Genomic DNA, 24,828 nt, shown 5'->3' on the forward strand with positions numbered 1-24,828 from the left:
ACACACACACACACACACACACACACACACACACATACACACACAAACAGATACATTATATATATACACATACATTGTACACACACATACACATTCACACACACACACATTGTTTATACATACAAACACTGTATACACACACACACACACACACACACACACACACACACACACACACACACACATGCATTGTATATACAGACATTCATTGTGCACACACACGTACACACTCACACACACATTGTATACACACACACACACACACACACACACACACACACACACACACACACACACACACAAATATATCCGCACGCGCGCTAATGCAGTCACATAGACGCACATGCACACGCATTCACACATGCAGAACAGATGTATACAGATACTAGCAGGAAACAGACACACCAACGAGAGAGAGAGAGAGAGAGAGAGAGAGAGAGAGAGAGAGAGAGAGAGAGAGAGAGAGAGAGGAGGGGGGACGCAGCGCCGACAGGAAAGAAATATTTTTAGGTGTTCATCTTTTCCTCTCTATATAAAACTCCTGCTCACTTTTAAACTCATTAACTCTGCATCAACGTTTAGAAAAAATAAAAATAAAAATAAAATCTGTGGCTTGCACTTAAAAGTTAGCTAGTTCGTCGCTATCCTGACCCCACCTGCCTTAACCCTGTGGACTGCTGACGTCATGTTTATAGTCCTTTTACCTTAACTTGGCCAAATATTCACCTTTTTTTTTTCAGCTAATTTTTAGAAGGTAAGCGGCAGAATAAGGCTACATTACGTCCCTATCTCCTTCCCATACCACTTCTTTGTGACTATCATAAATTCTTAGTGTTAATCTGCAAGCATTCCATGAAGGAGGATGGCAATTTTAGGCCAAGTGAAGGTAAATAGATTGGTTTATTTTTACTACCTCCAGGCGATTTTATCCTCATTAATTCAAGAGGTCTTTCCATATTAAAAAGGTGGTGACATTATCAGCATTCCCAGTCTCCTATGCTCACCCTTAACAAAATCGTCTGGCATTAGCTGCAGTTGAGTACTAGAGTTTCCCCGGCCATGAGAGGGCAAGATCACTATTATCATTGTCCTTATCTTAATTAGAATCATCACAACTTCACCCATCTCAACTACCATCACCACTATCATCATTCTCCTAATTCTGCTTCCGTTGTTACCGCCTTTATTTTCCTCGCTAAATTAAAATCAGCACTTCACCAGCACCAACCATTATCCCATTCTCATCATCACTATCATTATCATTCTCATCACCACCATCATTATTATTTTCATTACCAACATCATCATTATTCTCATCACCACAATCATCATCAGCACCATCATCATTATTATTCTCATCACCACCAGCATTATTATTCTTATCACCACCATCATTTATATTGTCATCACCATCATCATTATTATTCTCATCACCACCATCATTATTATTCTTATCACCACCATCATTAATATTGTCATCACCACCATCATTATTATACTCATCACCATCATCATTATTATTCTCATCACACCCATCAACATCATCACCACCAGCATTATCATCATCATCACCACCATCATTATTATACTCATCACCATCATCATTATTATTCTCATCACACCCATCAACATCATCACCACCAGCATTATCATCATCATCACCACCATCATTATCATTCTCATCAACGTCTTCATCACCATTTTCACCAGTGCTATAAACCTCTTCAGTCCAATTACGTATTTTTTTTTATCCCTGCTACCTCCAAACGTTATTTATTTTGCACTGGATAGCCCTTAGTAGTAATAAGATTAATGATGGCTATATCTGCCACCCCCCCCACAAGTTCGAAAAATTTCTGAGGAAAAATAATGTAGGGAGAGAGCAAGGGTACAATGAAAAACGTCCTCGCAGTGAAAGGGCTAATTTCTCTCCGTTACCTTCATTAAAATTAATATTAACCTTTGCCTCATTATTCATACCCTCTTAATTACAGTCGTTACCACCACAACAACCATCATCGCCACAAGCATCATCAGCTCGCTTATCAAAAACCTTATTATCAATCGTATTATCGTTATTAAAGTTTTATGTACACTCACGATCTCTATTAGACATCATCATTTCATCTACCACCAATACGACCTCCATCACCACCAATCTATCACCACCATCACAACAGCTATCACCCTTGTCACCACCACCAATCATCACCTACACCATCACCACCACAACAGTCATCATCATCACCACCACAGACACTGCCACCATCACTACAGTCACAATTACAAACATTATTATTGCTACAGTCACCTTCACATCACCGCCACTTCAATTACCACCACCACCACCATTACAACCAACACTACTATCACCATCATCACCCTCACCACCACAATCACCCCATCACAACAAAAATTACCTCTACAACCAACACCATCATCACCACCACAACGAGCGTTTTCCTTCCCTCATTGCTCTCCATCATCACCAGCAGTAGCGTGAGGGGGAGGTGGTAGTGTGGATATAAGAACAGGAGTCACATATTTGGAAATCTTTAGCCTTGGCTGTGTATATAAAACTGCATATTTGTACTTTATCTCACTGCTTGTTTGTACTACTCTGTTTGTTTGTCCTTTATCTCACTGTTTGTTTGCACTTAATCTCACTGCTTGTTTGTCCTTTATCTCACTGCTTGTTTGTCCTCTATCTCACTGTTTGTTTGTCCTTTATCTCACTGTTTGTTTGTCCTCTATCTCACTGCTTGTTTGTCCTTTATCTCACTGCTTGTTTGTACTTTATTTTACAGCTTGTTTATGCTTTATCTTACTGCTTGTTTGTTCATTATCTCACTGGTTGTCCTTTAACTCACTGCTTGTTTGTACTTTACCCCACTGCTTGTTTGTACCGAACATTTCACAATCACACGAAATGAATGTTTAAGCGAAAATAATGCTACAAAACATATTTATTCCTGATAACATTTGACCGCTATGGTGTCTTGCTCATCGTTAAAATCGCTAATATACCTTACAAACGCGGCCCCGGTGAAGTATAAGTGGTCACGGAGTGGGTGAGAGGACAAGGGAAGGGTGCAGGACTGCATTCCTTCACAACGACGCAGTTCTGCACCAGTGATGTCAAATCAATTAGTCCCTCCCGTATCCTTGTGTGGGAGTCTTGAAGAGAGGAGTAAAACGAGATGTCCCCCCACAGGATGCAGCGTCAGGAAATATACATATATTTAGAAAGACTGTTGATGTCCTGTGCTGTACTTGCTACGTCAAGACCATGTTTTTAGAAGCAACTTTTTCTTCTCAAAGTCTAGAAACAGCGTAATACTAGAGTGGCTGACGTCTTTTAACATTTAATTAGTTGCTGGAGAGATGCCTTCACGTAGTGGCATCGATATGACCAGGCAGAAGAGTTGCCGCATTATATAAACCTTCCTCAATCATTTCCTTATCCCGGCAAAGACAGGATGACGAAGTATACAAGGACAACTTCAACTTGTTGGCCATTGGGTTCATGATCTTATAAGGCTGGAGTTGCACCTTCTACTATCGTATTCAATTCCTGCTACTCCCGCAACGAATTATTTTGCAGATCCAAAGCTCTCCCTAATGCTGACTATCTTATCTGTATAATAATGAACTGCTGTCAGTCTGTACGTAGGATGATCCAACAACTTCTAGACGCGTGGACCGACTTTGATGAAACTGCAGGAATACTCTCTGGGGCCCCAGATATTGCATAAATTTGGTTTCATTTTGCAAGTATTTTATCTAAGAAACTGTTTAATTGCCCCACAATAGCCTGTTTTCTGTAACGATATGATTTAAGTCCATTTTCTTCGAGCACTACTGCATACTGTACAGCTTGATTCATGCATATTTAATTTCCTTTGCTCTCATGCTTCCCGCTTGGCCTTTAACAACAACGTTCACCAGAGTGTTGGGCTTGTACTGAATGGTAAATAAAGAATCTAATGTTAAAAATTTGTTTACTTCAAAGTTTCGAAAAATAAACAAACGGTAACGGACCCAAACAGCGTAGGCAGCCGCTTAAGCGAGTAAGAATAAAAACAACGTAATGATGAGGCTTATTAGTCATTCTTTCTCTTAGGTACGCCCTAAAGCCTTCAGTTATAAAATGTATATGCCATTTAATACAATGACGCCATTTGTATTCGTCCTGCTCCCACCAGACGATTTTATTCAGCTCAGAGGGGAGTATCTGGTTGAGAAATGGTTGAGACTGTTTCCATCCCTCTTCACTATAAATGTTTATAAAGCTGCGTACTGTGGTCTGGTGCTAACAAGAATAATATTAAAAACCAACACTGGATTGGCCCGATTATTCTCATGGTTGGGTTTTCACTTGTTTTTGCCTTAACTTGGCTCAGATTATTGTCGTTTTGCAGCTGATTTCATATAAATTCAGTGACACAAAAAATACAAAGCTACGGCAATACATCCTTTCCTTAGCATATTTTTGTGACCAGCAACGTATTCCAGTGTCAATTTATAGTTACCTCACAGTGTTCGAGATGGAAAGGTAGCAGTTTTAGGCTAGGTCAGTTAAAAAAAAAAGTAGGCCTATATTGCTTTATTTTGGCCATGATAATTATATTCCTATAGAAGTAAAGTGAAAAAGTCTTAAAGTAATAAACCATTAACCCTTTCATGGTCGGAGCAACTCTAGGACTCTTTAACAGTTAACGCCAGACAGATTAATTCAATCGAGAGAGACCATAGAAGGCTGAGAGTGTTAATCATAAAGTTAATCATCATTCTTTTAACCAGCCTCGTATTTCGCCTTCCATTCTCTCGGCAGTATCATAGGTGGCACTAGAGGCTTCACAGCACGTATTTCTCGGCAACTTATTTTCCTTATTACACCTAAGCATTCTGTTGCATGATAATGAGACAGTTTTAATTTCGACACAGCATCAACTGCAGAGAAGAGGATACTAACGTGGAATATGCGGAATAAACCGCTAAGGAAAAGGTGTTACGAAATGACGAAAGCCACTTAGAGTACAACCCTAGGATTCACACAGACAAAAAATGAACGTCAACAAATATTCCTCTGTATAACTTAATTCTCGCCTATCATTTTCATCTCTTCTGCTTCTCGCTTTCCGCTCAGAGTGGCCTGGTATGGTTACTTGCCCACAATTGATTTTCTCTATTAAGATGCGACGGGGAGGAAAGTGACGGGCATGTTCTAATTGAGGCAAGCCCGGTGGTATACTAAGCGAGTTTCTATTCTTAACTCTTGTATTCCCTCATCCCCTGTGTTTATATTAACAACTTTATATTTTCTCTTATTTTTCATATTGTTTCTTTTCTGTTTTCTCCTTTCCTACTCTTTTCCTTGGTACACGTAGCTGTATTTTTACTATACTCCTCTTGGTCTGCTCTCAGCACCTTTTGTGATTATACTAGTGATAACAATATATTTCCAGTAATAATAATAATAATAATAATAATAATAATAATAATAATAATAATAACAGTAATAATATCTTCTTACCGAAAATGGCCCCCATTCAATACTCCGCAGTCCCTAACCATAAACCCAACTACCTTATCATTTTACCTGGTTCATCAGTATCATCTCACTGCCACCGTGGACATACACCTGATCAACAACAACAACGTGTCATCAACATGTCAACATCATCTCGCTATCTAGGCAAGCTGTCAGCCAGATCAGAGATAGTGATATTTGACGACACAATCCCGCAGACTTCATTCAACATATCCCGTGCTCTGCCCTGCCAGATTCAGTGCACCGATCATCACCGGGACATGGCATAATCACGCATCCCACCCTCGGGATTTAATAAATGAGAATCTCACTGAATACTGAGCCCTCTCTCCACGAGGCCAATACATTTTTCCTCCTCCTAAGTTTCCTTCTCTTTCGGCCACCAGCCCCATTTTCGTGAAGGTGAACCCTGCGGGCATGGACACATGGGTGGCCCTTAAAAGAGCTCCCTTAGGCAATCCTGGGAGTGGGCAAACGGATCAACAGGAACAGGGAGCGGCGTAACATATCTCCGACGTCTGTTAGTTGACGGGGTATTGTAAACTGCGTCTGCCTAGGAAGGAGGCCATACTCTCTCCTATCCTCTACAATGCCACCATGGCCAGGTTAAAGATCAAGACAAAAGATAACCTTCGAGACAGGAGAATTAAGGAGAAATTGCTGGAGCTCCTGTCCCCTGCCAATCTCTTTGCCACAGAATTACACAAAGCCAAAGACGGACTAATTGTTACCACTACCTCCGTCCTAGAAGTAGACAAAATCCTAGAACCCTGACTATCAAAGAAACTTGAAGATAATGGTTTCACTCCTATCCTCCCTCAAGAAGTTAAAGCCAGGAGGACAATCATCTGTTATAAATTAGAAGTGTTAGCATTTGACAACACGACAAATGGCATTGGAGATGATATAGAGAACCAGTAAAAATGGGCTAAAGTGCACGAAATCTTCAAGTTCCCCAACGCAAACAACCATAGGAACATGCTTAAGGCTGAGTTTGAAACTGTCTCCATGGCTGAAATGGCTGCTACTCAATGTCTGATGCTTTTCCATGTTTCCATTGCCCCTCACTAAAATGTCAAGGAAAGCTTCATTAAAATTAACTACTGTATGCCATAATATGCCACAGAAGACCACACCACCAACTAATGCCCTAAGCCTACAGACTTCAAAATTTGCTCAGAATGTTCCAGTCTTGAAGATACCTGGTCACACTGTAACTCTGAAAATGAAGAATACATAAATTGTGGTGAAGATCACAGGACCTTACCACACAAATGCCCCAAGAGGAAAGACAAAACTAAAGAGACGGAGAAAGCTGTAGAGGATAAGAACACCAAATCCTATTCTCAGACATCGTCCTCTTTAACAACAGCCCTTCAACACAATCTCAACTCCTCTGCTGTCCTTGGAAATAACCATATCTCAAAAATGATCTTGCACATCTTTCATGCTCACTTTCTGAACATGGTTGAACCTGGATCATTTCAAAGAAATGTAACTGACCACTTAAACCTTAATAAACTCCCAACAGTGATTCTCCTTAACAACCTCCTAATACAACAAATACTGCAGGGATTCAGGCCGAACAAACAAGAAATCCACACCTCAAGCAAAGAACAATCAGGTAAAGAGAATACAGAATCTGACATTAACCCATCATCAGATTCTGAATCAGATGGAGAAACTATAGTGGAAGAAAAAAATTCTGACAGAGAAATCGAAGCAGAGGAAGAAAATGAAGAAACTCCTCAGGACCCAGTCTCAGTTACAACCCATGCCCCTCGCCCACCCTCCATATTATTCCAAAACGGGTCCGTGACAATGACGGACCACCGAGGCGGGATCGAAACCCAAAATCAATTCTCGCCCTCTCAAACCTACAGATCAGGGAACAAAGAAGGAAATCAGCCATCTCATAACACATGTAGATTAAGACGCTAAAGATAATTTACCATAATGTCTTACACTGGAGAGGGTGTAGTAAAGGACTCTGCAATATTTATCGCAATTTAGATGCGGACATCATCCACATAAACAGCCATGGAACTACACAACAAGACTCACCTAAAATACTCGGCTATAGGACACACACCACATACTTCTCAGGAAACATACACGACGGTACAGCCACTGCCATCAGGAACACAATCCCTCACAAAATACATGACAACTTCATTTCTGACCTCCTTGCAATTGAAGTCGATACTATCACAGCTCCCATCATTATTTCCACTCTCTACCAAACTCTTGCTAGACTCTATCTACCAACACCACACTATCAACTCTTGCGGAGAAACATTCCAATGTGTATAATCACAGACCTCAAGTGTATATGATCGCAGAACTCAGCTCAAATCAGCCCACACTGGGATAGAGAACCACTAACACAAATGGAAAACAAATTACCCACATAATCAGAAACAGAAGAGTAAATCACATAGGACTTAATTTCGCAACATATTTTTCACATAACTCTGCCACAACACCTGCCATAATCCTAACCAATATTAGAACATACCATAACACACTGATTGAAGAAGGCCCGCTAACCACCAGCGATCATATACCAATCATCTTCACCATCTCATCTTCCCCTATTTTAACTCCCCCCTCCCAGACCATGATTTTCAAGAGCCAACTGGGAACAATTCAAAGGGGACATCATTCAAAACATGCAAGATAATGAGGGAACAGCGCAAGTTTCACCGGAAGAAACTGACACAGAAATTGACTAATGGTACTCCACCATCAAACAGGGCCATAACAAAACATATCCCCACTACTCGCCACATTACACTCCCACATGCACCGCACAGTCAAAACACACCAAGTCTTATAGCCCAGTTCAACAATCTCAGAAATCATGCCTCCAGGTTTGGCTGGACTCCTCCACATTACCACAGATACAGAGAACTGCGAGATATAATACACGAGACACTCCTTGAAGAGGCCAACACACACTGGCACAACACAATACTCCATTTTTTGACACTCTACAAATATCCACCTGAGTTCTTGAAAAAGCTCAATCAACTCTCGGGCAACCACACACCAAACATCCACTATCTTTTGGACCATAACAACACTTAGCATTACATACCTGCAGCACAAGTAAGACAACACAAAAACCATCTGACGTGGTCTATGAAGAAGAAGAAAGAGATGACGACACAACTCGGATTGTCTCAGACTTTCTCAACGACAACCTCCACCGAATTACTCCCTACAACAATGCTGATCCTGCAAGGTTGAATCCAGAAAACCCAATTCTCACTTCCCCTGTCCTACCTGCTGAAGTTAAAAACATAATTAACAAAATGAGAAAAATCTGCCCCGGACGCAGTGGAATCAATAAAACAATTCTTAAACAGCTTCCAGACATCACCATCAGCAACCTCACAAACATATTCAACGGTGCTCTTTCTGCAGGTTTTTTCCCTGATACCAGGGAGAGCTACCATCAAATTAATACCAAAGGCAAACAAATCTCCCAGATCACATGAAAATTACAAACCAGTCTTCCTCTTTGAGGTCCCTGATAAATTACTTATAGAGATATTATCCACCTGGAAAATTTGAATTAATGTAACAAACATCAGTATGGCTCTCGACGTTGCCTAGGAACCACACAAGCTCTTGTAATAATAACAGAACAAGTTACTCAAAACAGAGCAGATGGGAGACGGTGTCAATTAATTCTGAGGGATATCACCAAGGCTTTTGATAAGGTGTGGTACCTGGGGGCCGGGTTGAAATACAAAATCTAACACCTGGAGCTTCCTACCGTTCTAGAGAAGTTCCTTTGTGACTTACTAGATGACAGAGAGGCCAGGATAGCCGTAGACCAATACCTGGGTACACCCTTCACCCTAGGCTGTGGTGTTCCTCAGGGGAGTGTCCTGTCACCAACTTTATTTATACTGTATACTTAAGATTTCCCCTCTTCCATTAACGGACTTGACATAATCTATGCAGATGGTGTTACTCAAATTACAGGCTACCCGGGCAAATCTAAGACTATGATTAAAACTATGGCAGAACGTGAAATTAAACAAATCAATCAATATGAAAAAAATGGAGAATTATGACAAATATAAATAAATTCACCCCAATTACAGTGGGAGCCGAATATAACCCTCCATTATCAATATAAGGCAATTTCATACAATACCAAGGACAGGGTAAAGCCTTAGGATTAAAATCGTCAAAATATGGATAATGGAAACATGTACAAGACAGGAAAAAACAAGGAGAACGGGCCCTGAAGAAGCTATTCAGATTTGGACATACCCTATCAGGACCAAAATACTTTTTTTGTAATGTACACTGTAATTCCAACTTTAGATTACCCACCAACTCCACTTCACACTCAGCAACACAGAATAAGAAAACTCTAAAGAACACAATATAAAGCTCTCAAATAGGCAACCGAACAAAGACATCCATACAGACTCTCTACAGGGCAGATACATAAATACACAGACACTGAGCCTCTTAACATACGTACACAAACAGGCACTAAAAATTTGGGAAACACTTCACATACAAGACAATGAAACCAGGATCTGTTACATAACTCTGAAAACATCAACAGGTACAATACATTCTTTCCCCAGGAAAAAATTTAGAGACCTTCCATCCCGATATACAACTAGCTTTCTAGAATAATCTGCATCACACAACAACAATGAAATAACATGCCAACATATACAGAACACTATTTAAACACAAAAACCCTATACTATGCGGACAAGAAACTCACCACTACACTCAACGATTTATCAAAACAAACAATTAAAACACCAAACGACTCAGCAAGGTGGACTGCCCATCAGCTTTTTACCTCAGACTGTCTTTCATCCCCCCCCCTCCTCTTTTTCCTTCTATTCCTGACCCCCCCATCCCCCTGCCCTCCTTCCCTCTTCTCTTTCCTTAAAAAAAAAAAAATTGTTCCAAAGGTGAAGCAGCATAATAATAATAACAATAATATGAAAGTAGAAATAAAAACTAAACAAACTCGTACCAGCACAAACAAATGAGTAAGCGTTCATTTTACTCCAACGGTAAACATTTCTGATGTGATGTCAAAGCGGAACACGAGAGGAAAATTGCACCAATTTAGGTGTGCATTATTTTATGCTGTGTGTGTTATATGAGGGGTGTTAAGTTCATTAGTGCTGTACAAGGGTTGAAAGCACTGAAATATACATGAACACACACACACACACACACACACACACACACACACACACACACACAAACACAGAGAGAGAGAGAGAGAGAGAGAGAGAGAGAGAGAGAGAGAGACCTGAATTTGGCATGAATGAAACAAATAAGCAATCTAGGAAGTCAATTCTCTTACCGTATTTTCTTCAACGCTGTGTGCGATGCAGTGGAGTACCGCCGTAGCGCCGACCTGTGAGCGTATCTCTGTGTTGTTCTGCTGCGTGAATACGGTGTCCGGGGCGGGATACACTGTTAGGTCCTCTGCCAGCGCGGTGGTGGTCGGGGGCAGGAAGCTGGGGAACACTGCAAGGAGGGGAGAAGGCAGTCAGTTTAAGTTACCCCTTTGGACTTGTTATGGTATTATTACGATGAGTCATTTTAGTCTTTTAGTACGACTGAGGGAAGAAAGCTGTCAGATTACCTCTTTTGTTACAAAGGATGAACATTGGAAGGAAAAACAAATAAAAAACCAAAAATACACCATACTACACCAGTCCTCCAATAATAAAAGATCTATAATAGTTTGACCTGAATTGCTGTGGCCTGAAGTTTGGGGGGGAACTCTTCTAGGGAAGCGAATTCCAGAAAGAAGCGGTTTGGTGAGAAACAACGAAAGAAGACTTCAGAAGTTCTCCACATCTTAGCTGCGAAAGGAAAATTGAAGGAAGGACAAGGAGAGAACAGAATCTTCGTATGTGTTTTCTTCCTCGTGCAAATATAAATCTTAGTTTCGAGAAAGTGATTGCAGAAGATACAGTGAGTGGGGGATCCAAAGCCTTCCTATGTCTCTTGATTATCCTGCAAAAAAGTACGAGAAAATAAGTGCTGAAGGAAAAAGAGTGAATATCGAAAGAAAATCACCATGTCCTTTGTTCTTCCTGCAAAAAAAAATATTACTTACGAGAGGATAAATGCAGGATGGAGAAAAGGAGAATTCAGGACCTATTTTTTTCCTGATCTTTGAAAAACACACACACACACACACACACACACACACACACACACACACACACACACACACACACACACACACACACACTTAGTTAAGAAGACGACAAGGAAACGAAAGCGCACGATCTTTCCATGCTTTTTAATCTTCATGGAAAATGTAAATCCTTGTTATGAAAAGGGATATTATCGAACGCTATGTTAATGTCAGCTCGGTAACAAAATTTCGTAGTGTATACCGTTTTTGGCAGTATGTGGTAAGTTTGATTTTACTATGATGATGACCCTTCCATATTTCCCTTTTCTATCTTTTACTTTAATCAATCCTTCTCAAACTTAGCCTCACAGATTAACCTACGAAACTAACCTAACCTGATGCTATGAAAACAAACCTAAGCTAAGTTTACTGGATAAGAGAACAGTACAAAAATGGTAAAGCAAACAGAGGCCATCAGCCTTAAAAACATGAGTAAGTATGATTATATGCGATTCATTTGACAAATTATCATATATAGTAAAACAGATAGGATCGACAGCCATCTTGGATTCCCAACTAAGAGGCTATGCACCTAGATGCGAGTACTGTTCCAGACGGTCTAAGGATTATAATGATATGCCACAACCTTTCATAACAACCCATCTCTGAACGATTAGAAATTGTGGCATTGGCTCCCTGGGTAATCAGAAAAAGTACAAAATTGGTACAGACTCGGAACAGAAATCAGGAACCCGGTACGATCCGAAGCAAAAAGCTAACTTCCCGTGAATCCCACACGTACTAAATCCCTCCTGTCTCTGAGCGTTACGGCGTGGCACAAAAGTTACAGATTTTGCTTCAAGGATGAAATAAAAGGCAAAAATACAAGTGAGTGAGGGCTGGCGAGAGTGTGCAGCGGCTCGCAATACCAAAATCAGCTGCAGTTATGTGATGGTGGGTACAGACTTGTGGAAGTGGTGCAAAGGAAGGGTTGAAAGGTCGTGGAAAAGGGGACATGAGAAGCTTGAGAGAGAGAGAGAGAGAGAGAGAGAGAGAGAGAGCGATTAAGCTCCCACTTTATCTTCCTTCCGCCCTACTCACTTCATAGGAAGCTATTAATCACAAACACATAATAATTTAAGCGATTTATTCCATGGCCTAATTAATAGTTAAGAAAAATGATGATGATGATGATGAGGAGGAGGAGGAGAAGGGGGAGGACGAGAAGGAGAAGTAGGAGGAGAGGAGGAGGAGGAGGAGGAGGAAGAGGAGGAGGAGGAAGAGGAGGAGGAGGAAGAGAGGGAGGAGGAAATTAAGGTCGCATTCGTGGAAGAGTTGTCAAAACGAATTCACAGGGGATGCTAAAGTTTCTCTTGGTATTTGAAAGACAATCATCATTATCATCATCATCATCATGATCGTTTTCATCATCGTCATTTTCATCGTCACCCACAACATCGTCATTAATATCATTTTAATTACAGTATCTTTATGATAACCTTTTCCTCATATAAAGATGCGTGAGGTCAGCAGCATTAGCGGCGCGGTGGCGGCGGCGGCAGCAGTTGTTTTAAAAGCCAGTTTATTTGAAACGTAAACCCGGTGGACTACAGGCTGAAGTTGCCCTCCATCGGAAGTCCAACATCCTCCTTTTGGGGGACACGGAGGGGATTGAAGGGCAACCGAACAGCAGAGCCACCCGGTCGTATCAGTGCCACCACATGGAGGCGTCTGTCTACTGCAAACCGTGGTGTAAAGACGATAATTGCAAAACGAGCCCAAGAAAAAGATAAAGCTGCTTGACTATTGCTAAAACTTGTAAAACATCCCTTAGGTGCGGATGAAAATAATATAAAGATGACGCAATACCACTCACTAAAATAGGAAGCTCCACGACACAGTTCCCTGCAAGAAACAGGGGAGGGGGGAGAAGGGGTATCTTAGAACGCCAGTCCCTTGTAACGAGACTCTAAGTGGCTTGAAGTGGCATCTTGCTCCAGTCTTGCTCCAGTTCGTCCTTGAGGTGTGAGAGAAGAAGAGGATCGGGTTGGTGGAGAGAGAGAGAGAGAGAGAGAGAGAGAGAGAGAGAGAGAGAGAGAGAGAGAGAGAGAGAGAGAGAGAGAGAGAGAGAGAGAGAGAGAGAGAGAGAGAGAGAGTAAAAATGGCCTGAGTTGGAGGAGCGGGAGATGAAGCCAAGGAGAAACTAGTTAATAATGAAAGTTGAGACAAAGGGAAGGAGTCAGAACTGCGAACGATGTTGAAAGATGAGTGGATGTGAAAAGGGAAGGAGAATGACGAAAACAGGAGAAAGCAGTAGGTGAAGAAATAAAGAGGAAGGGAGAAAATGATATCAGGTAAAGAGCTGGTGAGACAGATGACAGTAGATAAGGTGAGGAAAATATGGGGAAAGAGCAATTGGTGAGAAAAACTAGAAGAGGACAACGTTAGGGAGAGAATCTGACAAGGAGTTAACGAGAGGAAGACAAATGAGACAATGATGACTAGCGAAGGAGAAGGCAGAGAAGTTAAATGGGGTGGTGGAAGACAGGGAAGAAGTGGAGAAGGTGGGGAAGAAGAGATATGGCGAAGGAGGGGAAGAAGAGGTATGCAGAAGAAGAGGGAGAAGGAGTGAGAAATCAAGGAGGAGGAGGACAAGCTGATGATATAACTGTGAACAGGACAGATGTCAACACAGGAAGGAGATACTATAGAGGATAGGTGGAAAGGGAACACATAAATAGCTGGCATGGGAAAGGTTTGCAGGTGGTAGTGGTTGCGAGAGGGGAAGATGGTAAGGAATGGTGGTACGGGACACGTGATTACATGACAGGTTACATGGGGCAGGTGATTATGGGGCAGGTGATTGCGGGGCAGGTGATATGAGGCAGGTAATTATGGGACAAAGGAAGGCAAAGATATCATGCGTATGGGGAAGTATGTGAAGCTGAAACAAGGACAACAAAACTGTGCAGTCCCACCACACAATAGGTCACCATGGCCCGTATTCTCGGTGGTAAACGAAGCACACCTTTTCATTCACGATTTAGTTTTGGAGGTGACTGATTGAAAACTTTTTGTTCGTTATTCATGCACAGTACTATGATATTACATGGATTTATGTAATACAAAAGGGAAAAGCAAGATGTAATAAACAAAATAAATCGATTAAGAAAAGATGTTAGGAAACTTCCATAACCGATGAGTATACGATCTCATGACACGTATAGGCTCACATCAAAAGAAAATTATACCATAGTTAGCCCTACAGAGAGTTCTCAGACAATACCGTAATTATTTTCTCCGACAAGGAAAGTATGTTTTCACCCCTGTTTGTTTGTTTGTTTGTTTGTCTGTATGTTAGCAGGATTGCTGAAAAACTAAAAGGGAGATTTGGACCAAATTTAGTGGGTAGACAGCCCATGTCCCAGGGAACAATCGATTAACTTTTGGGACCGATCCGGATCGTAATATAGATTCTGAACCCGGAAAACACTTTATGCGGAACCCTAATCAGTTATGAGAAACCTAACCCATTATGACGAGTGGTTTGGAAATTGAGTTGCCCTTGTCGGAGAGATGCGCTCCATTGAGTGCCCGTCTAATCTTTAGCATGTTCTGAACGGATGTTAGACAGTGCTTTCGGTTCAAAACTTCCTCATTCTCATCCCCATCCACCTGCATAAATAACATGCCTTCGTCATCTCCCCAGCAAACTTTAGTGTAGGAAGAAGTGGAGAGGATGTACGAGGATTGTGAGACGAAGAAAGTGGACATGTTGATACTGAAGAGTTTGTTTATGAAGATAGTGCCGAAGAATTTGTATATGAAGATATGGAAAGTGATAATATCAAGGAAAATATATTGGTAAGATGAAGAAGGTAATGAAGATAAAGAAGTGAAAGTGAAAATATCAAGGAAAATAAGTTGAGAGGATGGAGAAGATATCGAAGCTGTAACAATTAAAAGACTGTTAAAATAAAAAATAAGAAAAACATTCATTCAAAAATACCTGGAGCTGAGTGGGATGTAAGAGCAGGAAAAAAGTAGAGAGAAATACAGGAGAAAAGAGAGGAGGAAGGCAAAGGGTACGACCATCAAAGGAATTAGATGGGATAAGAACACATTACAGCGATGAGGTAAAAAAAAAAAACTATCAGTATCAGATGGAATACGATGATGGAAAAGAAAAAAAACACGAAAAATAATCATCAAAGAGGGCTAAAGATGGAAAAAATGAAATACAAAAATGGAGAATTAAATAGTTTAGAATAATGAGGGACATAAGAAAGTGTAAGATTAGGAATGAAGTACAGAGAAACCGGCGAAGGGAATGGATATAACGAAAATGATATAGATGATGAAAAGGAAATATCTGTTTATCTAATGCCAAATCCATTAATCCCGGAAAGTATGGCCAAAAACGCCTCTATTTTACCCTGTTCCCTTTCATCAGGCTGCCCTATCACGAACTCACAAACCCCTCACTAATAAATATAAGAATAAAAAAAACAAAAAAAACAGGGAGCCTCTGTGGTAGTGGTAAAGTGTGCGTTGTCGTACACTGAAGAAGGAGGGTTCGCGCCCCGCCAAGGTAATAAACTTTGGGAGCGTTCTTCTGGCCACGTACTGCTTGGCGGACATAAAGGGTGCTGTGGTTGAACCAGTGTCGCATACTATAAAGTATGCTTGCACCCAGTCGGCTTGCGCGGGCCGATTACACTTGGTTCACAGACTACACACACATCCAAAGCCACTCCAACACTACAATTACACTTACAAGCACTTGTCACCCTACATACAATCTCTACCAGACAGCCTAAGCCACCTGGTTGAGATACATTGGCTGTATCGTCCCCACTTCGGTCGGGATAGGCCGGTCCTGCAGTGGACACTCAAATGGCTGATGAGATGAGATGAGACAGCAAAAAACAAGCATTCCAGATCACAGGGAACTGAATGGGATTTAACATCAGGAAAGAAGTACAGAGAAATTAGAAGATGGAAACTATGAATGTGAAAATCTAGATGGAGAAAGAACTAAAAATGAAAAATACTAAAATATATGATCAATGACAGAACTAGAAAGAATGGAAAAGAAAATAATCACGGAAAATAAGGGACTGAAAGAGCTGTTAGATTAGGAACGAAGGAAAAAGAAGTGGAGAAAGGAAAGCAGGGAGGTGAAGGGGAGCGAGAGAGGCTGAGGAGGCATCAGTACACTACTCGTCACTGCTCAGACCTCGAGACCTAATTACTTAACCCATCTTTCCTCTGCTTCTCCTCAGACTACTCCTCTCTCCTCTTACCTCCAGTCCTCGGACTTGCCCCTCCCTCCTCCTCCCTTCTTCTACTTCCCTTCTTCCTATGAAAGTATCTTCTCTCTTCATCTTCTTTTCTCTTAGACTCCCACATTTGTCTCCCCAGTTCTTCTCCCCCTCCATATCTCTTCAATTCCTGCATTACTTCTTCCTCATCCCTCGTCTTTACCACCATCCTCTCTCCATCCCCTCTTGTCCTTCTACTGCTCCCTTTTTCTTTTCTGTTGTACTCCTTCTTGTTCTCTTCCTTCCTTCCCCTCTTCTTCGATCTCGGCCTTCTCCCTCCTCGCCTTTTTTTCTTCCTCCTCCTTTTTTCCCTTCTCCCTCTCACCTTCCTTCTTCTTTTCCTTCTTCTTCTTTTCCTCCTTCTTTTCCCCCTGCTTCTTCTTCTCCCCTTTCCTTCATTCTTCCTCCTCCTTCTTCTTCCCTCCTCTTCCTTTTACTCCCCCTTCACCTTTTCCTCCTCTTCCTTCTTCCTTCCATCTTCTTATTTTCCTCCTCTTCCTCCTCCTATCCCATCGACTCTCAAATTTCCCAATTATACTGAGCCTCCTTTTCATCCCGCTTCTCTCATATTTCCCCTCGTCTTTCCATGTTCTCTTTCTCCTTCTGTTCCATTTTATCCTACTCTCTCTCTCTCTCTCTCTCTCTCTCTCGTCATCTGGTCTTAGAGTCCCGGAGGAAGGTGGGATGAGGGAGCAGGAGGAAGGGACGAAGGAAGGAGAGGGGGATTGGGGGAGGGAGAGAATGGGGGCTAGAGTGGGGGAGGGGGGAGGGGGAGAACGGGGGTTAGAATGGGGGAGGGGGAGAAGGAGGTGCGGTAGAGTGGGGGGAGGGGGGAGCGAGGCGGGAGTGGCAGGTTCTTGTGTTGGCAGTTTGGTTTCTCGTCAGGCTGGAAGACTTTTCATGATTTTCCTCAACTGCCCAAGATTTTTTTTTTCTTTGCATGCATTTGTGTGTGTGTGTGTGTGTGTGTGTGTGTGTGTGTGTGTGTGTGTGTGTGCGTGTGTGTGTGTGTGTGTGTGTGTGTGTGTGTGAGAGAGAGAGAGAGAGAGAGAGAGAGAGAGAGAGAGAGCGTGTGCTGGTGTGTGTGCGGTGTGCGTGTGGGTACATGTACGTGACAATGTGTGTATGGTTGTAAGCTTGATTTATGTGTGTCTAATATATATATATTATGCGTATAAGGAAGAACTCAGTGCTGGGAGTCTTTAATCTTATCCTTTGCAAAGAATGTTGAACATTATAAATCCAAAATCATGATCTGTTCACTTTAAAATATCTGGACACACTGCATTTACAAGGCTGGAGGTCGTAAGGAATATAAAAGACAGAAGATAGTGCCTGCGTTTATATGTGCTCTGGTCTCGCGGTGGAGGAGTGGCCTGTTGAACGGAAGAACTGGAGTTCCACCCCAGACTTTGTGGATTTAACCTTCGATAAAATTTTAAGTGATCCTCCATAAGTTTCACAGATATGTCGTCAAAATATCGCTGTAAATATGCAAAGGCCAGTCCTGAATACGACATATGTTTTATGTATTCAGAAAGGATGTTGTGTCTTAGCGACAAAGATGAGCATTGTGAAAGTGCGCCATATATTGCGCGTAGTGAGGCCTGCTTGGACTATTGATCAGACTGTCTAGCCTATGCATAGAGTCAGAGAGATAAATACAGTGTGTACTGTTGATGATCCATTGTGACAAGTGGATATTGGGTGGGAAACAAACACAGGTTACAGCCTAAATTCTTTATTTTCTCTAACGTTTCGGGCTACACAGAACCCATCTTTAGAGAGTTTGAACAAGAACTGACAGAGCCGAGACAGTTATACCCCTGAAAATTCCCTCCCCTTCCTCATGTCGCAGCTTGATTAGTTAACTCTACGAATGTTCTGTTGTCCTTCCTGACCCCTGATTGCGATATTAGTACTATCCTTGCTGAATACCAACAAAGGCTGAAAAATCCTTCTCAATTTTAGTTACATTCTTCACACAAATGTGAGCTGCTTCCAACATATTCTCAATTGTTTATTCAGATATTTTTCAGTGACTGTACCTTCTTCCTAAGTGGGCATATGACTACGCTGCTCTATGTACAACGTCTGGGAATTTGATACTCTGTGATATCGTACATCTGCTTTGCGTTCTGCTGTCATGATATCCATTCCTCGTCCTGTTTTCCCTATGTATGTTTCAGAGCATCCACTGCACCTACCTCATTTTTACTTACTTTCACTTTTGTTTCGACTTTTTCTCCTATTTTTCGTCCTATAGATGCTGCGATCCTAAGGCCTGCTTTTATCATGTCATGGCTTGGCTTTTATCACATAGTGGTATAGCGACACGGTGTCTGACTCCAGTCTAGGAGTTCCGGTTCAATTCCCGCCAAGAGCTAAAAACTTTCCACATATGTATGCACGTGATGTGTGCAGTGTGTTTGTCAGGACACTAAAATATCATAACACAATATATAATAGCAAGTTACATAGAGGCTGTTAATATGTAATTTAGAGGTGTGAAGAAAGTCGAGCCTAAGCTCGAGAAAGCTGGAGGAAACAGAAATGCACATTCTAGCTAGGGATCTTCGCACACAGAACAGTGTGACGCCGGATGGAAAACTCTCTCTCTCTCTCTCTTACCTATTGCACCGTCAGCTGCGTGGGTCAAGGCGGAAGCTACCTGAAGTTGAGTTTATAGAGGGTATTCACTGCCAGCTGTGCTGCGACGTGGGTGCCGCTCTTAACAGTCTTTTATTGCTGTCTGTGTAATACCAGTGCCTCAGTTATCGCACCGACTTTCAGTACTGTCATGAACTACGTTGTTCGTTGTAGGAGATTTCGTAACCCATCTCCGTCACTGATTAACTTTTTATATTGCACATATTATTTTCCTCTTACAAGATACTAATGTAAACTCCACCGGCATTTAAATAATACAAACAACACATAACCGTATAATATTATGCTCATACCTTATTATACTCGGTTTATTTTCACTGATGGGACTGTCACCTCCACAACTAAAAGACAGTCCTGGTTGCATGAACTTCAGTGAGCTTTAGTTATTGAGTAGGAACGAGTCTCCTTGGTTACTAGTCAAACTGACCCTCTTGTCTGACTATACTTGGCCATCAGCTGAGCGGAAAGGGGTTAGGGATCTTTGTTTGGTTACAGTAAACACACTACACTACCGCGTTTTCTGTTGTTAGTGATGCATATTTTTCGGTATTAAAACATAATATAGAAGAGAAACTGCGTTTTGGCCTAAAACACACACACACACACACACACACACACACACACACACACACACACACACACACACACACACACACACACACACACACACACACAAATACCTTGCTTTATGGAAACCGAAGATGAGATGAGGAAACATATAAGGGGGAGTACGTGAGAGGTGAAGAGAAGGCAGTCTGATGGCAGAGGACAGACTGACATGGAGGCGATCTGTTTATGTCCGTCCCTTAAAAGAAGGAGACATCTGGCTATGGACAGACTGATACATGCTGCTAATGGAAACACTGTCGGTATTAATTTCTTCAGGCTGGGAACGTTCTTTGCATTATGTTCGAATTAACGCCAGATGATTTAGTTCACTATAGGAGAGAGCTCTGTCAGTGAGGAGATCAAAGAGATATACCACATAGGAGAATATCTAAGTGTGATGTGCTAATAAATCGCTAAAGAAATTATGTTACGGAATATCTAATGCTTGAGAGAATACGACTCTATATTTTTTAGTATAATGACACCTTCTTTTACTTCTTTTTCTTCTTCTTCTCTGTCTGTCTGTCTCTCTGTCTCTGTCTGTCACTCTCTGTCTGTCTGTCTGTCTGTCTGTCTGTCTCTCTCTCTCTCTCTCTCTCTCTCTCTCTCTCTCTCTCCCTGTCTGTCTGTCTGTCTGTCTCTGCTACCTCCAAGCAAATTCTTTCTTTTTGGAAACATATCGAACAACATACTATCAGACACAACCTTCAGTAACCCCTTCACACTCAGGACGCTTTTCCACAGCCAAATAAAACCGTCTAGAGGCACCGGCATACACCACAAGACATAAACCCCTTCACTCCAACGACGTGGTTTTTATTTTATTCCTACTGGCTTCAGACGACTTTATTCAGCTTGGGAGGGACGTTTGGAGCTGGAGGGTTCGATACAGGGAGGTATGGTCGCGCAGTTAGGAAGCTTACTAACACCTCTTCCTTACCGGTTTATGCAATCTATGTCAACATTAAGACGATAACTGACGCAAAGAAGGGGCTATTAATGTGAAGTCTGGAAAATAAATCGATAACGAGGACAAACATACGAGCCACAGACTTTATTTCGTGCGATAATTCTTTACTAAGTTGATTTGAAAGGTCGTGTCGCAAAGTGGAATGTAAACGGCTAAGTACTGAAGGTTATTTATGGAACACCTGAGGTTATTAGGTATTAGCCTGCATCCCATATTACAGAACGCAGACAGCAACCATACAGTAATGCCAAATACGTTCCAAAATCGTCAAGCACTTAGAAAATCGTTACTTAAAAATCGTCAAGCACTTGGAAAATTGCCAGGCACTTAGAAAATCGCCTGACACTTAGAAAATCGCCAAGCACCTAGAAAAACGCCAAGCACCTAGAAAATCACCAGACACTTAGAAAATCGTCTGACACTTAGAAAATCGTCTGACACTCAGAAAATCGTCAGACACTTAGAAAATCGTCAAGCACCTAGAAATTCGTCAAGCACCTAGGAAATCGTCAGATACTTAGAAAATCGCTAAGCACTTAGAAAATTGTCAAGCACTTAGAAAATCGTCAGGCACTTAGAAAATCGCCTGGCACTTTGAAAATCGTCAAGTACGGTACTTAGAAAATCGCCAAGCATTTAGAAAATCATCAGGTACCTAGAAAATCGTCAGGCACTTAGAAAATCGCCAAGCACTTAGAAAATCGATGCAGGCTAATACTTAGAAAATCGTGGTCAGAAATATAGGCTCTACCTCCCACTTTGCGATTTCATGCTCAAGTATAATTCTGTGGAGGCGGCAAAGCATAAACCATACAAGGCGTCATGGTACTGAAGGCACTGATAGGCTGTAGTCACCCCGCTAATGCTGTATATTCCAGGCTGGCCCATATCTAACTCAACTCTCCTACTGGCACATATATAACTCTCCTCTCCTACTGGGCCATATGTAACTCTCCTCTCCTGTTCCATCAGGCGATTTTTCATGTGCTTGAGGGGGCGGTTCAGTGAGCGTTATCCATATCTATCCTGCATATTAATTTCCTACTCCCACTGCCATGCCCACACCAGCAGTCACATTATACCACCGGGTGAGTATTTAGGACAGTGTTATATGCGGACTACCCTGTATATACCCTCATAATTTTGCCGATATATCCCACTGTTATGGACACGTGGTAAATCTGTGCTTTTCACAGCTGGCGGTGTAATATATAACAATCACAGCCAACATCGTCCACTCATTACCCAGGCTGCGGCAGGACAGTGGTAATTTTCATAATATAATTCATGGTACGTTTACTGACGATGCAGAGGACACGAAATGCATTTTGTTTTTTCATCTACTTTACTTTTAATGCCTTTTATTATGATGACGCGTTTTGTACTTTGTTCTCGATATTTATACACAATTTCTTTCAGCTAAAGAAAGACTTTTCAACCTGACGAGGTTTGCCATTGCCGTTGGTAGTACTGAGGTATTCTTCTACGGTAAAAATAACTTACTAAATAAATAAAGTGGCAGCAACAAGAATACAATAACTTTACGTCATCGGGTTCGCAAGGCTGACTGCAGAGCTGCTGGCCAGACAGAGTCGGGTTCGAATCCTGGTATGGAGAGTTGGCGGCACTCGACTCAGGTGTCCATCCACCCTCTCTGGGTTGGCAGGTAAAATGATTACCTAGGGTTATACTAAATGAGGAAACTATGGTGACTTAAGATGACGCAGTGGCCTTGTATCCATGGATGCTCAGTGAATAGCCCGCCACGGGCTCTAAGGCCTAAGTTAGAGAGGTTAACATCGCTGCTAAGTGCCAGATGATGTCTGTCCTCATCTTTACTTTTACCCTTACCTCAGGTTGAACGAGTTAATGCTAAAGGTGAAATCAATACAATTATTTTTCCCAATTTACCATGTACAGCAGTAACCAATACTGCTATCAAATTTCTGCCGTAACTAGGATTTCTACCCAAGGTTGCTGATCGGTGTCCCGGTAGCCTTTGCAACACCGTTCACACTGACACTGGGTTTGAAATAGTCGTGGTGTGCACTGAATATGGTTCATGGTAACAAGCCCTCTCGTGTTCTAGCATATGTCATCACCCTGTCAGTTCATACAACTGACGCGTACAGACTCTGCCATATACAAAGTGCCAGTGTAACTAAAATTCCACAGGCACTATCCCCATTACAGACAACATTACCAAATTCGTACCGCCCAGCATGAAAAGGGATTAATGCTGGCTATCACTCTCTCCTTGTCGAGAAGGTCTGGTCTTATAGTGAATCTCCTACGACCTGATATAGATAAACCCGAAACTATTATTTATTTGATAGAAATGACAAGGGAGGGAAAATGCTGACCTTCCATCTCTTTTATTCACCTTGCAAAGGCAATCGAATTCACACAAGTTCAGAGAGAGAGAGAAGTAATAAGGAAGGGAGAGAGAGGAGGAGAAACGAGGGGGAAGAAGGGATAAAGGAGGGGAGAGGAGGAAGGGGAGAAAGAGGAGCAAGAACGGGGTCAATAAAGAAAAAAAAAGAAAAAAAAATAGGTGGTGCAGGTGAAGGATTACTGGGAAGGGGAAAAAAGAAAGCACAAAAGAGAGAGAGAGAGAGAGAGAGAGAGAGAGAGAGAGAGAGAGAGAGAGAGAGAGAGAGAGAGAGAGAGAGAGAGAGAGTTCTTGAAATAGTAAGATAGTGAAAAAAAGTTATATATTTTTGATAAGAGAAGGCGGAAAGGGTAAACCAACACAGATGTAAATTTCTGAAGGGAGGGACTTTAAAAAAAATGCAGAGTGGAAATGGGAGAAGTCAAAGATGTAAAAAGAGAAAGACAATTCAGCAAAAGGAGGGCGAAAATGAAGTCAGTGATGGAGAAAAGTAAGAGAGAAACGAAGTCAAATAATTAAGCGAGTGGAGAAGGAAGTCAAATATTTAAGGGAGTGGAGAAAGAAGTGAAATAAGGGAGTGGAGAAGGAAGTCAAATAATTAAGGGAATGGAGAAGCAAGTCAAATAATTAAGGGAGTGGAGAAGGAAGTCAAATAAGAGAGTGGAGAAGGAAGTCAAATAAGAGAGTGGAGAAGGAAGTCAAATAATTAAGGAAGTGGAGAAAGAAGTCAAATAATTAAGGAGATGGAAAACGGGGAAGGGTCAATGATGTAAAGATGTCAAGCAAGGAGGAAGTCAAAATTGTAAGGGTGTGAGGAAGTGATGTTACTCATAGACGTAAAGGGAAGTCAAAGATGCGAAAACAGGAGGTCAAAGATGTAAAAACAGGAAGTCAAAGGTGTGAAAATAGGAAGTCAAAGATGTGAAAATAGGAAGTCAAAGATGTGGGAAGAGGAAGTCAAAGATGTTAAAATAAGAAGTCAAAGATGTGAGAAGAGGAAGTAAAAGATATGAATTCAGAAGTCAAAGATGTGAAAATAGGAAGTCAAAGATGTGAGAAGAGGAAGTCAAAGATGTGAAATGAGGAAGTCAAAGATATGAGAAGAGGAAGTCAACGATATGAATTCAGAAGTCAATGATGTGAAAATAGGAAGTCAAA

General features: G+C 41.6%; 1 protein-coding gene across 1 annotated transcript in view; it reads right to left on the reverse strand.

Annotated features, from left to right (window-relative positions):
• LOC145407798 (igLON family member 5-like) overlaps positions 1-24,828 on the reverse strand; it is a 113,204-nt gene that overhangs the window by 79,599 nt on the left and 8,777 nt on the right. The window contains exon 2 of the mRNA XM_080278661.1: positions 10,917-11,083. Within this exon, the coding sequence (XP_080134787.1) occupies positions 10,917-11,083 (167 nt within the window). The remainder of the gene's footprint in view (positions 1-10,916; positions 11,084-24,828) is intronic.

This window comes from Coenobita brevimanus, chromosome 74 (assembly GCF_032717465.1).
Source record: "Coenobita brevimanus isolate Jiangsu-jjx chromosome 74, ASM3271746v2, whole genome shotgun sequence".
NCBI lineage: Eukaryota > Metazoa > Arthropoda > Malacostraca > Decapoda > Coenobitidae > Coenobita > Coenobita brevimanus.